The sequence below is a fragment of the Patiria miniata genome, unplaced genomic scaffold (assembly GCF_015706575.1).
Source record: "Patiria miniata isolate m_02_andy unplaced genomic scaffold, ASM1570657v1 HiC_scaffold_7, whole genome shotgun sequence".
NCBI lineage: Eukaryota > Metazoa > Echinodermata > Asteroidea > Valvatida > Asterinidae > Patiria > Patiria miniata.
This window is the reverse complement of record NW_024037074.1, coordinates 38,005,120-38,021,059: the sequence shown is the minus strand read 5'-3', so window position 1 is coordinate 38,021,059 and position 15,940 is coordinate 38,005,120. Positions and strand designations below refer to the sequence as shown.

The following is a 15,940-nucleotide window of genomic DNA, read 5'->3' as shown; positions in this document are numbered from 1 at the left end:
AAAAAGATATTTAAAAGTGATAAAGAAAGTGGACAAATCAGAGTGCGTGCATCTTTCCATCAATTTCCCTCAAATTTTGTGAAAAACCTGAATGTAACAACGGAAATATTTTATGCAGTCATTTTTTTTTATTTTGCAGAAAAAAATGTACTTCTTTCGAGTTGGCATCAAGCCCTGATACTAACTGGGTTCAACCAAGTGCAGAGGATCCATAGTTCATCCTCCCTCAAAATCCACCAAAATTCTTGTTAAATTCTTTGCAGGATTGAGGTGGCTTTGGATAGCATTAATACAAGATATGAAACCACATTATTTGATATCTTTGGAATGGAGACAATGAATTCTTCTGAACATTTATTTGTACCCCTGTTGTGTTTGTAAATAAGTTGAGTTAATTTATTTTTTTTAATCCTCAAATGTTACTCGAAGTTGCATGCAGCTTGTATAAAAAAAATCACGGTTGTCTCGCCTGTACATATGCTATAAGAACACAAATGATAACCATGTATAGAAAGTTGGACAGTGATGAATATTCATAAGTTACTGATAACAGAAATGTCCTGCAGCCTTCAATGGGCCTGAAATCTCACCAGATTCAAAAGCATTAACTTAATACAAATGTTTATAATTATGAGATTGTAACACCAAACTTAAATGTTTTACATCTGCAGATTGTATGGATTTGTTTTCTTTCATGCAGACACCATAAGCTGAGGGATCCATTCATACTTTCCGATTTTATTTATTAAAGGGGACATCGTCCTGAAGTTAGCCGCATGTGTTTAAAGGGAATGTACATGTACATCATTGGCTTTCGCTGTAATTTTCAGAAATGAACTAGTTAAGGGGTTAGTATAATAAAACAAAATATTGTTACACTGACATGTTTGAAGTTTTATGTCCGAAAATGCTGGAAAAACCAAGAAAAACAAAAATGTTCAAGTAGTCTGGCTACCTGACTCCACTAAAAATGAAATGGATCAATTTATAGATGCCGGAAAATTGTAAGGTAAGGGATCCAGTCTAGCTGGCCTGCACACGTTCATGAACATGTAACCAATAGCAAACACAATTTGGACTGAAACAAATGGTAAATATGGAGCAGTAGCTGAAAAATAGTTAGGTTTTTCCAACGGTGGTCGGCCGACCACCGTTGGAAATGTATACAAAAATACCATTTTCTTGAAAATGACTTCACACCAGGTGCCATAATTTTACAGAATGCTTAAGACTGTCATTTACCAACATCCTAGTAAGGTATTTCGTAAAAACTTGGTAGTTTTATTTTTTGATGTTTGCACATGTTGTATTTTCCCTTTAAGATTGTTTACTTATCCTATTTCAAAAGTCTGGTTGAAAGGAAACTAACCTAATGTTGCCCTGTTCTTGAGAAAAAACACAAACAAACCAATTGTTTACCTCTGATGCGACGAACACTTTGATGCATAGGTGTACGTATCAAATATATGTCTCCTTCTTGGACACTGCCCCAGCCTCTGTCAGACGATTCAATGTACGTGTACTTGTACGCATACTGTACTTGTACGTATAATGTGCAAGTACACACAGTACACACAGTACCAATACATGCGTTGTTTCCTGTATGTCATCAGCATGTGATGCAATGGTGAAGCATGTGCAACCGGATTCACGACTAGCACCAAAACAGCTCCATTTTTGAGAGTAAACATTCCTCCTCCCAAGGATAACACAAAAACTGCCAATTTTTAAAGGATGGTTGTGTGGATGTTTATATTCTACTTTTAAATGCTCTTTCCAACTGTTTCACTTAAAACGCATTTTGTAGCCCGATTGGGTGCTTTCCAGGACGCATTGTCCTTTAAGGAAACTTAACAAGAAAAAGACAACCCCCCTCCCCCCAAAAAAGGCAAAAAATTCAGCTTTAAAAATACTGGTGGAAAACGACACAATAATATTTATAGCATATATCCCAAAAGTATTAACATCCTTTCCTTTTCAGTACACTAAATCCGACAAGAACTGTCCAAATTTAAATATTAAATAGGAACCCACATGATGTAACAGAGAACAATGATGCGAAACCCAGTGACAAATCAGAGATTTCCAAAACTACCCCAGGATAAAACTTAAACCACTATTGCTTCCTCCTACAGGTGCATGGTGCCATCACTACCTGAACCCTAACCTTCCCAAATCTTCCAAAAATCATCTTTGCATAATGTTTGCAAGATTGAGGCAATATGGCAAAACTGTGTGGCTGATTTTGGAGGATGCACTGTGTCCAGGTCTTGGGCCGGACCTTGTGTTGTTTATGCTCAGCCGTGCATAAATTTAGGCCTAGACTGTACATGAAATCCTACGCACTGCTCCAGGATGTCACTGGCTCTGCCTCAACATAACTGACAGTGATTGCTTGAGGACTTTGCAGGATTGAGGCAGTGGTCACCCCTCCCAGGACCACATTCAAGAAATAACGGAGGATTTTGGAGGTTTGAGGCTGTATGCAATTTTTACATGGCGGCAGTTGGAAGATTTTTGCAGGATTGAGGTTGCACCCTATTAAACAAAATGCTCAGGGATTTAGGGTTAAGTGATGTAAGTCTAGGTAAAAAGTGCCTTTGCATTTACATTTGCCAAATAAGAGAGTCAAATTAAGCTTGTGACAACCTTTGCTTTAAAGTACAAATGCATTTTTGAGGTTTCAATTTGGCCTTTTTTTTCAGCTCTTTGCTGTCAAGACATTGAGAACCTTGTCCTCGTTGTTTCCGTGGACTATCAGCTCCCGTTTGATGTCCTCCGACTTGAATCCCAACTCTTCGAATCGCTGACTAAGGAGGAGGAATTCTTCAGCCTGCAGATGGGTTGAAAAAGGAACAGGAAAATTAGTTGGAAGTACCTCCAGCTTTTATGTTTGAAAGCACAATCTCTTTTATCTAGTTTTGTGCATATATCTAAAGGTACACTTGACGGATCTCTAGTACATCACAACCTTGTCTGCTCCCAAATCCAGTCAGAAATAATAAGGGATGTACAATTACAAAGGAATGTCTGTGTCACTTTTTTACTCCAAAAGATTGTGAGTTGACTTGGGACAGGATGACTTGTGATTGACTTGTGGTGGACTGTCCCGAGCCAATATGGCCCACAAGTCTTGCGTTTATCTCATAGAGCTATATTAAATGACTAGAGCGCTAACTCGATGTACAAAGTAATGCCTGATGGGCGCATCCATGTTTGTGCGCAAAGCTATGGAAAACTTTTGTACAGCTTTTGTACGGCTATTCGCATATCTGCATTTGTATTCCATACCGGTGCGTCATCGAAGCCGATACGCCCAAAACCGAAATGCACGATCAGCAAATGAGCGTTTCATTTTGCTCTACGCAAACAGCGCAACGTGTGCGCGTCCCTCCGCTGCAGATGCTTTTCGCCGTGACGTTTTTTGAACTGTCATGACGCGCTAATAAGTTGTTTGCGTATGTTCTACTTGCGTGTTGCATTTAGAGTACACTTTTAAAATTCAATCCATCTATTTTGATTGTGTTCTACAAACACGCACATAAATTCAAAATGTCTGCGCCCAGAGCGGCTTCAAAAGCGTCTCCGTGCGCAAGAATGAAGGTTAGCGCTCTGGTAATTTAATATAGCTCTATGGTTTATCTCCAGATTCACTGGCATGAACGACTGAGAATGCTTCTCTTCCCCCTGGATGGGATGCCAGTCCATCGCAGGTTCCTCCCCAGCTAATGCCGGTACCCATTTATAGTCCTGGGTGGAGAGAGGCAATTGGGGGTGAAGTAGCTTGCCCAAGGACACAACATATGACCAGCAGCTGGATTTAAACCCCTGACCCTCTGATCATGAATCATAAACACTAACCACTACATCACACTCCCCACAAGTGATGATTTGTGAACCAACCCAAGTACCTCCATTACAACACTACCATACACTCAGCAGACAGACTGTGTGTCTCGCTTACCTTCTTCAGGTCATTGTTCTGCAGATTGAGCGCGAATTCAACTTTGTCTTCTTGGAAACCCATGCTGCATAGATGATCCACAGCACAAAGCCACTCCACGACCTGTGGGGTAAAAGGCGCAACAGATTGTTGTAGGGTGTCCATTTTCAAATAATTCAGTATTCAATTATTCAAATCTGCATTTGACCTAATAGTTGACCTTCGAAACGTGATGATCAAGTTTTACATGCGACAGCTGCAACACCAGTCAAAGGTGCACCAAAGCGCGCTGGTTAAAATTTGCGTGCGGCGATCGGTATTATGGGCCGCTGACGTGTTTTGCAGTAAATAGTTTATAACCGTCAGGGGCTTTAACTTGATAAAAAGATGGGAACAATGAACCTCCGTCGACACAAAGTATGAGTACCTGCTTCTACTCACGCCAGGACGAGTACCAGAGTGGATGAAAACCACAAGTGGAGCAACGAGTAGCATAAACTACTCGCGAATACTCGAGTAATCGAGTTACTCGCCCAGCAGTGCTGTACACATCTAGGTTTCGTAAAATGTTGATGAATACATGACTCGTAGAGAACCAAGATTAATTTGGAAAGTTATGGGGCAGACAGGGTTTCTAGTAATGGTGTTATGTTCAGGGACCTCAGAGCATTTCCCTACATGGTTTAAACCACAAACTGACATGCATACATGTACCAATGCTTAGCATGATACTGTATTTTAACTGCGATTGTACATTTGAACCAAGTACTTCTGGAGGAGTCACAATTTTTGTTTACTATTTCAGACTTCTGTGGTATTTCTTACCAGTCTATCATCGTGCCCAAGCTCACGTACTGCCCTTGCTGTACGGGATCGAGGGAACCCCATCGACGCAATCGTCAACACAAAGTTCCTATCCTCGGAATTCATGCCGTCAAAGACCGGATCCGGCGAGGCTTGGCCGTGGTCCACAGAGTTTGTCCGGGACTGGTGGGGGGAGGGCGGGAGGGGGGTGTACCGACTCAGATTCTAAAGAAAAGACAAACACACAAGAGAACAATATCATTGATTAACCTTCCTATGCAAACATACATTCTGTGGAAAGTTGTCCTTTCAGTCAAAATCAATCAAGTGACTGTTTTCAACAGTTAAGAGCTTCCAGTCTACATAAAGCAGGATTGACTGGCTGTGACTGTTTATAAATGTAACTTGATGTAGCTATGCTTCGACTGCAGGTGATTGATAAGCCAGCTGTGCCAACTTCTTGCCTGCTTTTGTCTGCTGATGGAATTTGACTAGTGACAGTGCTTGCTTGATATATGATCTGACTGTTGGTGACTAGCTTGTGTAAAAGGCATGGCAATGGGACAGGATTGATTTTTTTGGACTGTCTGTGACTGTTCAAACAGCAGGAGGGTTAAAGTGAACGCTGTAAGTGGTGGCGCAGTTTTCTGATGTAGAGTAAGGTTAAAATAAGCCAATGAAACATATTTGTGTTCCTGAGCAAGATAATTGACTGTAATTTCCTGTCTCAGCTCAGGAGCAAGTGGGTTTGCGAGGCGAGCGAGTTGGCTACTATACATGGTTAATGAAAAATGGGAGTGGTTTCTCGTAAATAGGTTGTTTGTTCATTTTACAGAAGGTCACATAAATAAAGGGTTCGGATATTAGTCCAGTAACAATTGACCTGAAAAGTACCCAACCTTAACATTTTTAGTTAACCAAATGTTTACTCAAAATCCTTTACATGGTTGCCATCCCAATCCCCCCCCCCCCCTTTCACTACTATCAAACGGTATTCGGTGGAAAAAGTGGAATTAGTTTTTTATTATCTATTAGGAGCATCTCTTTCCAAAAAGTTTTACAAGTTTTGAGGGTGGGAGTAATTTGGCATTTTGATGGTGATGACAATGATTATGACAATGACGATGACGACAATGACGTTCTTAATAGGCTTTTATCGTAATCAATTTGGTCATAATCTTCACAAAGTTTGCACCTTTGCTATTATATTTTAAGTTGAAAACTTGCAAGGATCCTTGCCCATTCATTCAAAGGGTAGGATTTCGCTTAGATGTCGGAAATACATGCCTTCTAATAATTATATATGGCACATCCCTTTTGTTTTTTAATTAATTAACATATTTCCCCAAGGTTGATTTTGGTTGAATTGTTCGGGAGATGGCTTGAGTCCCAGTAAACGCATTGCCACCAAAATTTGCCTGTTAACTAAAATGTTGGGGTCCTCCTCAATTCTTACTGGACTACTATAGTGAATATAAAGTAATAAATCCATGGTAATTATTGCAAATGTTGTACATGTAAATGCAAATTTGATAATGATTTGTGAATTGATCAGTAACCATGTAAAATATCATCCATTATCCATGTGACACATCATCCGTTATAAAGTGGGGAACATTTCAAATGAGTCCTTTTTTAACAACATCTGGTCAAATCCACCGCCCTACCATTAGTAATTATGTATGCTAATTTTTCCCACAAGTTTGTCATTTTCAGTAGTCCAGATACAATGACATGAGCAAATAAATTCTCTGTTTGACGAGTGGTATGTTGGATTGGGTTTAGTGACTATGCCATGAAACGTATGTGTGCTGACTGAGTACAGTCTAACAGATGTTGTATAAGGCCCCCTAAAAAGTCTTCGGTTTCTGGTATGGAGCTTGCCTCAAAAGTGGTGCGGCAACGTGGCTTTTTAATACTTTTTTTTCCTTCAAATGTCGGCTGATGACTGCAAATGGTGCCCGACTAAATTCAGTGCAAAATATATGGGAGCCCAGAGAGACCACAAATAGCTTATAGTACTCGATCGTAACCCCATCTTAAAACACATTAAAATTTGTGCAGCAGCAGGATGATAGTCAAACCAGTGAGTCTGGCGGTTTTGAGACATCATCTCACATTGAAAAAAAAAACTTTTTCATTTTGCCGACGTGCATGGCTACAGCGATGCGCGCGCATACCAGAAACCGGAGCCTTTTTGGGGGGGCCTAAGGCAAAAATGACTAATCTTGTTTTTACATTATGATTAAATATGAAAGATACTAAAGTGCAGGTGAATCCCAACCTGGGCCATATCACGTATCTTGATGTACAAAGATGTAAAGTTCCATCATTTATAATAAAAATGCACATCACTATGTTACAGTCCATGCTGTTTTAGAAAGGAAAAGTCACAATACTGTGTGAAAAAAAATTACAAAAAGAAACACCCATCTTACAGTTTTACAGAGTTACAAACCCATGTGCACATTTATCGGACACAAGACACCAAACGAACAATACAACAGAAATAAAGGAATTGTGATATGATTTCAGGTACAGACTTTGCCATAGCCTTCATTAGTAAACGTAATCCTGCTTGAAGCATTTTAGTGAGCACCACATTTAACTCAAAAGATTCTACTAACACAGGTGGTAACACCTGCTGGATCAAACAGACCCAACTGCTAAAACACAACATCTTGTATGCTCTGACAGAAAGTCCCAACTATTGGGAATTTGCTAGATTCAGCAGGGTTACAGGAAAGGCTCTTTGTGTTACTAGCGGGACTAGTAACTCAAATACAGGGTTTATTGAAAGTGTGTATTAGAAAGGTGAAGGGGAAAGAGAGGTTATAATGTGCACAACAATGCTTGTGTATGAAGGGAATGGATTTTTAATTCACGTGTAAACATGGAGACAGAAACAACATGTGACATAGCAGGACCAATGAAATGGATTTAAACTGTCATTTCCCTTCACCAATGTAACGTTATGAGCACTGCGAGCTTGGCACTTTCTAAGAGCTTGTGAGGAAATGCTCCCCAAGCTTTGATGGGATTTGAACCATGACCCCCTGCTTACTAGTCCAAACATCGTACCACTCAGGTAAGATGCGCGCTCATCAGGTAAGAGCTCTCACTTAGCTGGTGAGCAAACTTGTGAAAATCTGCCCAACAAAATCTCATGAATCAGAAAAAATACGGCAGTTGTAGCATTTTTCACAGCACCATGATGATAACAAAAAATGGTGATGCAGGGGATGCAACATGCATGGCTAACCTCAAAGTCAAGATCTGGGAGAGGCGTACAGCTGATTGTCTCAAGGGAAACACTCTAAAAGGAGAGGAGCAATTGTCAACAAACAAGCATTAAGACACGCCACACAACGTCATTGTCAAGCCCAGTGCAAGTACTCATTTCATCACATGTCAATCATAATTCAAGTCGCGTCACGAGCTGTTAAAGCTACAGTCCATCATTTGCAGCTATCCAAAAAGTAACTGACGTAATTATTGTTGAAAAACATACTTAGTTGAAAGATAGTAAGGGAACTAAACTCCCTGTGAAGTTATTCTTTCTGGCAAGCTGTCATTTTGAAGAAATCAACAAAAGAAGGCCTTTTTTCTGTTAGTAGTTCGTTTTTTTTATTCGACGAAGTGCGCACAAGCGTTGACACGACTCACACGCGCACGCGGTTGCTATAATTCACCGGATCAGTGCGCGACATTGCGTAGCTGCAATGGGCTCAGTAAGAACATGTCTCAGATGCTGAAATCAAGCCCAATTCAAAACATGATTCAGCAACTTTTGATTTGAAATCGAGATCCTAGAATGTTGTTTTTCTTGAAATATGAAGCTGAGCTGAAATTTCATCAGGTTAGTTGTTCAGCACCTTTCTTTAGATGATGAGCACTTTTGTTGCTTCAAACGAACAAAATGCACAAATAACAAATGATGGACTGTACCTTTAAAATGAACTGTACGCAACTGTGAATGGCCTTGTGATTCACGTGTAAGCAGGCTTGTGATCTACTAGTAATGGACTAGACTACAACACTGCCAAACGGTGACATAATCAGGGATTGCACATGTAGCCCAGTCCATCACAAGTCCAGTCACAAGTAACTCACGAGTCCAGTCACAAGTAACAGTGGCCGAACAACAGCAAAGGAATGCCTTTGTCAAAGCTCATTTGCATAGCTCGTGATTTGAATTGGGATTGGATAACTTGTGATGGACTTGCAGGGACTTGTAATGTACTTGACTATGTCCCTGAACTCAATGGGCACTAGTGAGGTGTTCCATACACAACGCAGCAAGAAATACTCAATGAGAAAGCATGTACATGCTGTACTTGTATTAATGCTCACAGAGAAAGCATGAACTGGTTGTGGGAGGCAGATTGGAACAGTGGTACTAAGGTCGCCTTCCAAAGTCCCTGACCCGGGTTCGAAACCTAACAAGGTTAATGTGTGCATTTGAGGTTCTTTTTTCAGTCTCTGTGTGATTTAGTAAGTTTCCATGGAATATCATTCCGGGATTTTCCTCCCAACTCTTAAATGGAGCATTTGTTCATTTTCTTCTTCCTGTATTCTGGGCTGCAGTGTCTAGTGTGGATTTTTGAGAACCAGGGGGAAGGGGGAGGGAGTTTCATTACAAAAAAAAAAAGTTTGCGAAGCAAAAAACAGTTAATCCGCTAATAAGTCACACAATGTATAATGCTTTCGATCGATTCTCAACTGACTTTTTCCCCTTAACACAACAAATTTTTTCAGCAGTATTTTCTGTTGAGCAGACCCATCAATAAGGGTGAACACCGTATGGGTCCAACTACTCACCTGTGGGTAACTCGGAGGGAGATCCATGGGACTAATCATGGGGTTACTCGCTGAAGTAAAGTCCTGAGAGTCATAACTCGGGGGCGGTGACCTGTTACGAAGGGGCTGAACCGAATGATCCGTGGTGGGACCTCTAGCGATCAACCGAGATGGCCCACCATCCCCTGGACTGAATGCCAAACCATTGTCATTTATAGTTGAGTTAATCGGGGGAAGGGGATTCCGTACGAAAGGGTCCGGGTTTCCTTCAGGGGATTGAGGCAAGGGGTTCAGATTGGCTTGGCCCTTGGGTAGTTGAGAATTAGGTCCATTCATCCCAGTCGATAGTGTCTGCGGTTTGCTAGGGGGCTTAGGTTTGTCCGGTTTGTATGAAACAAGTTTTTCTGAGGCCTGTATGCTAACTGTCGCTGTTTCTGTCACTTCTGGTGGGCAGGAGTCAACCTCCATGTCAAGGGAATGATCAGGGGAGCGTAGCGGCTGTTCAGAAGTCACGGATCCTGGTTGGGCAGGGACATGAGTAAAAGCAAGCACGCTCTTAAGCTCCTCAAGATCATCGATTGTTTCCAGTTCCGTTGACTCGAAGGGATCCGAAGCATTGTTTTCAAAATCTGCAAAGTCAAAGTTCTGATTGCGGTGCGGAGCCCCGGCCGGTAGCCTGCTGGTACTGCTGGGTGTGTTAGCGGTGGCCAAGGGTACCGGCTTCATGATGTCACCGCCCAAGCTCGCCATTGGTGGAATGGAGTGATTTTTGGGCTCTGATTTACTGGTTTTTGCAGCGGTCGGTTGCAAGATTCCGTTAGGGAGCTGGACAGGGCTTGTTGCCGCAGCGCGCTGTTCTTCCCTCGCCTGTTGCTTGATTGCCTCCTTGGCTGCATCTGAGGCTCGCTTGGCGTCGAGAAATTGCAGGAATGTGCGCTCCGTCTCAAAGGAGTACTGCAAATTGGAAACATAAATGGCAAAACTTCAGCAATGAATAAAAAAAAAAATTCAATGCCATTTCTTCCCTCACTGAATTTCACCTTTGAATAAAATTTGTAAATCTCCAAGGAGAACATTAACTTTTCGCATTGCTGTTGCTTTCCAAAATTTGCTGAAATCCAACATCTAACTGTCCAGTACTTTTTTAAGGGTTATGAAAATTAAAACACAGCCAGTAATAATTTACTAACATGACTAAGCAATGATGTTGGGCCCTGTTGTCCTAGTTTTATTTTCTCACCTGGGTTGCATTGAGTGTTGCAGATGGGTTGGGTTCCTTGTAACCCGGAGGTAAGGTAACTTTTTCTGGGGGTCTGAATCGCTCCCCAAGACGCACCTGAATGCCTTCCAAGCTGGTCACTACAAATTGGGTAAATTGAGCAAAACAAAACTTCATTCACAATCCTTACAGTTGGTAGCCCAGTGGTAAACATTTACGTGTATGGACCATATCACCTCTGACATCATGGGTTTTAGGGAGCGTCTCATAAGTTGGAACGCTCGGAACGTTCTCATTGGAACGGCGTGTTCCCGAACTGGAACGCTCCGGCGTTCCATTGGGAACACGGGACCGTTCTGTTGGAACGTTAAAATCCCTTTGCGAGAACGGTCCAGCGGAACGGTCGGGAACACGCGTTCTATTGCGCGTTCCAGCAGAGTGTTCCTAGCATAGCCCGTATACGATGGCCCAGTTTCGAATATTTGCCCATATTGCGTCAGGAAAAATGGCGTCGCAATCTCCGGCAAACCGTGCGTCACTGAACGGTAGCTTTTGCCTGTTTTTGAGGATTTATATATAATATTTGGACGTGATTATGAAATTTCTGTGATGGTTTGGGTAAATAGTTCAACACAAGGTACGAGTGATTGTTAATGCGGTTGGAATCTTGGTAAATCTAATGATGTAAATATCGTTTCTGTGGTGAAACGTCGGTAGCCCCGAACCTCACATCACTTGCAATCGCTACGCTGTGGTGAGTGTGTATTCACGTCAAAGTATACTTGTGCAAGAACAATATTTTGTTTAATAATACTTTGATAATGCATACTAGATTAAGGGAAATCTCCCCCAAAAAATCGTAGATAGAGAAGGGGTATGGGGATTTCGAAATATGTTAAGTGAATTTCTGTTAAATATAATCGATTACGAAACACAGTGGCTGTTGGTACGGAAGATGTGAAGTTCTCTGGTGAAATTTCACCATGAACTTTTACATCACTACGTTGATTGTATATTCACGTTTACAATTAATACAGGGCGCATGTTTGTAGTATGCATGCAAGAACAAAATGTGTCTTTGACACTAGTGCGTAATAGGTTTACTAAAATCACCCGACAAAACAGCGTAGAAAGAGTGAAGGATTTTGAATTACAAACAAATCATTTCCAAACAATATAGCCTTCATCTCGAAAACAGCCCCGCTGATAAAATGAACGAGAGGGCCTGTATGTTTTGTCATGGTTCTATGCGATACTTTTACGAAATAGAAATAGAAAAAGATAAAGCAGAGCTTACTATTGACGATATACTTTTTGTCAGACAAATTCCACGTTTGAAACTAAACTCTGACTCCAGGTCCTGCTGCACGGACGTACTCACGTATACCCGAGCGCGAATACCCATCCGTGCAGCGTTCCGCCGGGAACACGGTGTTCCCTCCCCGTTCTAGCTGGACCGCAGCTCGGTGCGTTCCCTTCAAGCCGCGGAACGCACCCGCGTTCAATCGGGAACACGGCACGTTCCCGATGGAACTCCTGGCGTTCCTACGGAACGTTCCATTGGACCGCGAACGTTCCCGACTTATGAGACGCTCCCTTAGGTAAGCATCAATATTGTTTTAATGTTCCATTTCAAATGAAAAGTAGAACAGTTTGTTAAAAGGCAGTCAGTATCATGCGTCAGCATCACAAATTTTGTAGACATACGTGTGTTATCGTCATATGGTGTATACAACTTCTTTCAGTAGGGTCTATTCATAGAGCTATATTAAATTACTAGAGCGCTAACTCGATGTACAAAGTAATGCCTGATGGGCGCATCCATGTTTGTGCACAAACCTATGGGAAAACTCGAAATTTTGTACGGCTTTTGTAAGGCTATTTGCATATCTGCGTTTGTATTCCATACCGGCGCGTCATCGAAGCCGATACGCCCAAAAACGAAACACACGATCAGTAAATGAGCGTTTCATTTTGCTCTAAGCAAACAGCGCAACGTGTGCGCGTCCCTCCGCTGCAGATGCTTTTCGACGTGACATTTTTTGAACCGTCATAACTCGCTTAAATTGTTTGCGTATTTTCTACATGCGCGTTGCATTTAGAGTACATTTTTAAAATTCAATCTACTATTTTGATTGTATTCTACAAACACGCATGTGAATTCAAAATGTCTGCGCCCAGAGCAGCTTCAAAGCGTCTCTGCGCGCAAGAATGAAGAGTTAGCGCTCTAGTAATTTAATATAGCTCTATGGGTCTACTTCAGATGTACGCTATTAAACAAGCGGTCCAATAGAATGCTCAATCCAATTGAAACATCAGTCACTTTCCAAAAGTGACCATACAATTGCTTTTTCACTCTTGAAAAAATACTTTGAAGAGAGGTTGCTATATTTTTGAAGTTGGGATGCTCCCTTTAACAGGTACACAAATTCATGATTACATATGCTCTGTTTACATTCATGGCATTTGTTAGAATTCCCATATTTTTTTTAATGTCACAGCAAAATGAGGAAGAGCACGGTGTTCAGAGAGCAATAAATATTTCAGACTGGCACAGTTCATACCTGAGAGAGATCGTCCCAGCGACTGGGAGTGGTAGGCCATGACAACTGCACTCCTCGCCTCCCAGAACTGATACTTCACATGTGAAACGGCAATCCGTTTTGATGTGTGTGTAGCCGAATGGTGGTTCTTTACTTCCTCATGCAACAGCAGTTACAGAATAGTTAGGCAATTTGCAAGCAATCTACCTGATGTTTACAGTGACTGACACTTTATTTCTTGAATCCTGTAAGCAAAACCGACAGTCATGACTTTCCAAGTTCAGTGAGCTTTCCTACCAATTATGTGTCTGTTACGCCCCAACTACCCGTAGGCCATAGTCCCAACTTGGGCAGTCCCAGCTTAAAGGGAATGTACATCATTGGCTTGTGCCGTAATTTTCAGAAATGAACTATTTGAGGGGTTAGTATAATATATCAAATATTGTTACACTGACATGTTTGAAGTTTTGTGTTCGAAAATACTGGAAAAACCAAGAAAAAAAAAATGTTCAAGAAGTCTGGTTCCCTGACTCCACTAAAGATGAAATGGATCAATTTATAGATGCCGGAAAATTGTAAGGTAAGGGAACCAGTCTAGCTGGCCTGCAGCCGTTCATGATCATGTAACCAATAGCAACTTTTGGACTGGAAAAAAATGGTAAATTTGGAGCAGTAGTTGAAAAATAGTTAGGTTTTTCCAACGGTGGTCGGCCGACTAATAAGCGTCAACACAGCGTCAACACACGCAGAAGCGTCAACACAGCGTCAACACAGCGTCAACACCTCCAAAGCGCATTCTAAATTGACGAAAAGGGCATAGAACTGTAAAGTTTAGACTTAAAAAGATTTTCTGTGGGTCAGAGGTTACATTTGGTTACGAAAATGGAGGTTTTTTTTCACGCAAAAAAACATATCTAAGCAGCACTGCCATTGTCCGCCATCTTGCCTTCGCACGGAGCTTGGACTACACCATTTCAGATATGGATGTCAGGATGTGCAGGTAATAAAATTATCATGTCGTCTTATGCGGATTCACACGTAACGACCGCCCTCTGTTGATTTATTATATAATGTTATTACCACTTTTGCGTAATGGTATCGTCCGCGCTGACATGGCAACATGGCTGCCGATTTGGGAACTGCACGGAGAGCCAATTTTCTTGAACTGAAAATTGCAATTTTCAGACGTTTAACCGATTGATTTTAAGCCAAAATTTCATTTTTGCCCATACTTGACGGTTTGAATACTGGTTTTGTCCATTTGAAAGCCCTTTGGAGGTGTTGACGCTGTGTTGACGCTTTTTAGTATGACCACACTTTGCTACCATCACGTTAGCAGTTTTTCCAATGGTTGTAAATTTTTTTTACAGTACCTAAAACCACCCAAAAAGTTTTTAAAATGTGAACAGACATGTAGGCTTATACATGTAATGTGTGTTGAATCATTTCTTTCTTTCTTTTTTTTATTTTTGAAATCACCCTCAAATTTCCATTAAAAATAGACGGAAAAAGTGACCTACGTTTTCCAAAATTTGATGGAAATTTGAGGATAATGTCAAAAATCATTATAAATAATCAATAAATTATCTTTAGCAAAAGGCTGCATGTCCATTCATGAGTTGAAATTGTTCTTTCTTGATTTCATATATTTAACAAAAAAATACTTCCATGGGAAAAAAAACTGCTAACATGATGGCAGACAAGTAGAATATGCAATTAATAAAAATAAAAACAAATAAAAACTTAAAACATAAACTAGTCTCTCGTTCTCACCTGCTTTGTCTATTTTCTAACAAAATTGGCAGGAAAAAAATGTTGCAACCTGATGCCACTTTTTCCTATATCATCTCGGTTTTGTTAGGGAATCAATAGGCATTGATAGGTAGGCCTACTTAATACAATTTTCTTGACTTTCCATAAACTTTGTACACAATCACGGAAGTGGCGTCAGGTTGCAACATTTTTTCCAAGAAAACATGATGACTTCACGATTATTGAGTTTAATACGCAGTGCAACACTGCTATGCAACCTGCAGCATACTGAAGCATGGCAGTGCAAGTTGATCACATCACTCAGTGTCACCATCGTCATGTTCAGAATAGCTACACAACCAAAGCGGCAATACCTGCGAATTCAGACCTAGGCCTATGAACAAAATTATTCTTTCTGGAAAAGTAGCCCCCAAAACCATGTTAAATCTTACAATTTATCGTAGGCCTTACCACTCATTCGCGATACCCTCACTCGCCAGTGTCGCTTCCTTCTCTACGATTTTCGGCAGCCATTTTAGTTTCTGCAGTGTCATTATTTATTTTTAGACGTGTATATGATGACATCACTGCACGCGACGTACATGTACGTCAAGTTGCGCCACTACACAAAACATGGCGGCGCGCACATGGGATCTTTTGTGTTGACATCCGGCGTGGCGGCGCGTACAGAGTGAATCAAAAAAACAAAATACATGTTTAACGAAATGCGATACGCCTTTCCACTTTAAAATGAGACATCAATTGTCCACATCTGATACTTTTTAACAGAGTTATATGAGTAATTTTCCAGCCTGACCATGGGACCGCCGTTTTCAATAAGCCTCAATTGCTCTGTGCATATGAATGTGCCAGCGAGTA

At 41.1% G+C, this 15,940-nt stretch overlaps 1 protein-coding gene across 4 annotated transcripts; it reads right to left on the bottom strand.

The window, feature by feature from the left end:
• Positions 1-2,412: 2,412 nt before the first annotated feature.
• On the bottom strand, positions 2,413-15,663 carry LOC119745769 (ubiquitin-associated protein 1-like). 4 transcript variants are annotated; one of them, XM_038222366.1, is made up of 8 exons: positions 15,533-15,663; positions 13,331-13,554; positions 10,788-10,906; positions 9,569-10,501; positions 8,010-8,063; positions 4,769-4,972; positions 3,965-4,066; positions 2,413-2,833 (listed from the first exon to the last, which is right to left on the bottom strand). In XM_038222366.1, the coding sequence occupies exons 2-8, from the start codon at positions 13,368-13,370 to the stop codon at positions 2,702-2,704; spliced, it is 1,584 nt and encodes a 527-aa protein (XP_038078294.1). In that variant the 5' UTR covers positions 13,371-13,554; positions 15,533-15,663; the 3' UTR covers positions 2,413-2,701. The 4 variants fall into 4 exon arrangements, with proteins under 4 accessions (XP_038078294.1, XP_038078295.1, XP_038078296.1 ...); XM_038222367.1 differs by having other exon boundaries at positions 15,514-15,662; XM_038222368.1 differs by lacking the exon at positions 15,533-15,663 and adding an exon at positions 15,083-15,100.
• Positions 15,664-15,940: the final 277 nt, after the last annotated feature.

What these genes read in the sequence shown, in the direction of transcription:
- LOC119745769 (XM_038222366.1), bottom strand. Translation starts at nt 13,370, where the DNA reads ATGGCCTACCACTCCCAGTCGCTGGGACGATCTCTCTCAG. An exon ending in GCTGGGACGATCTCTCTCAG is followed by an intron (nt 10,907 to 13,330) that starts GTATGAACTGTG and finishes CCCAATTTGTAG; the next exon opens with TGACCAGCTTGGAAGGCATT. An exon ending in TTGGGCACGATGATAGACTG is followed by an intron (nt 4,067 to 4,768) that starts GTAAGAAATACC and finishes TTTACCCCACAG; the next exon opens with GTCGTGGAGTGGCTTTGTGC.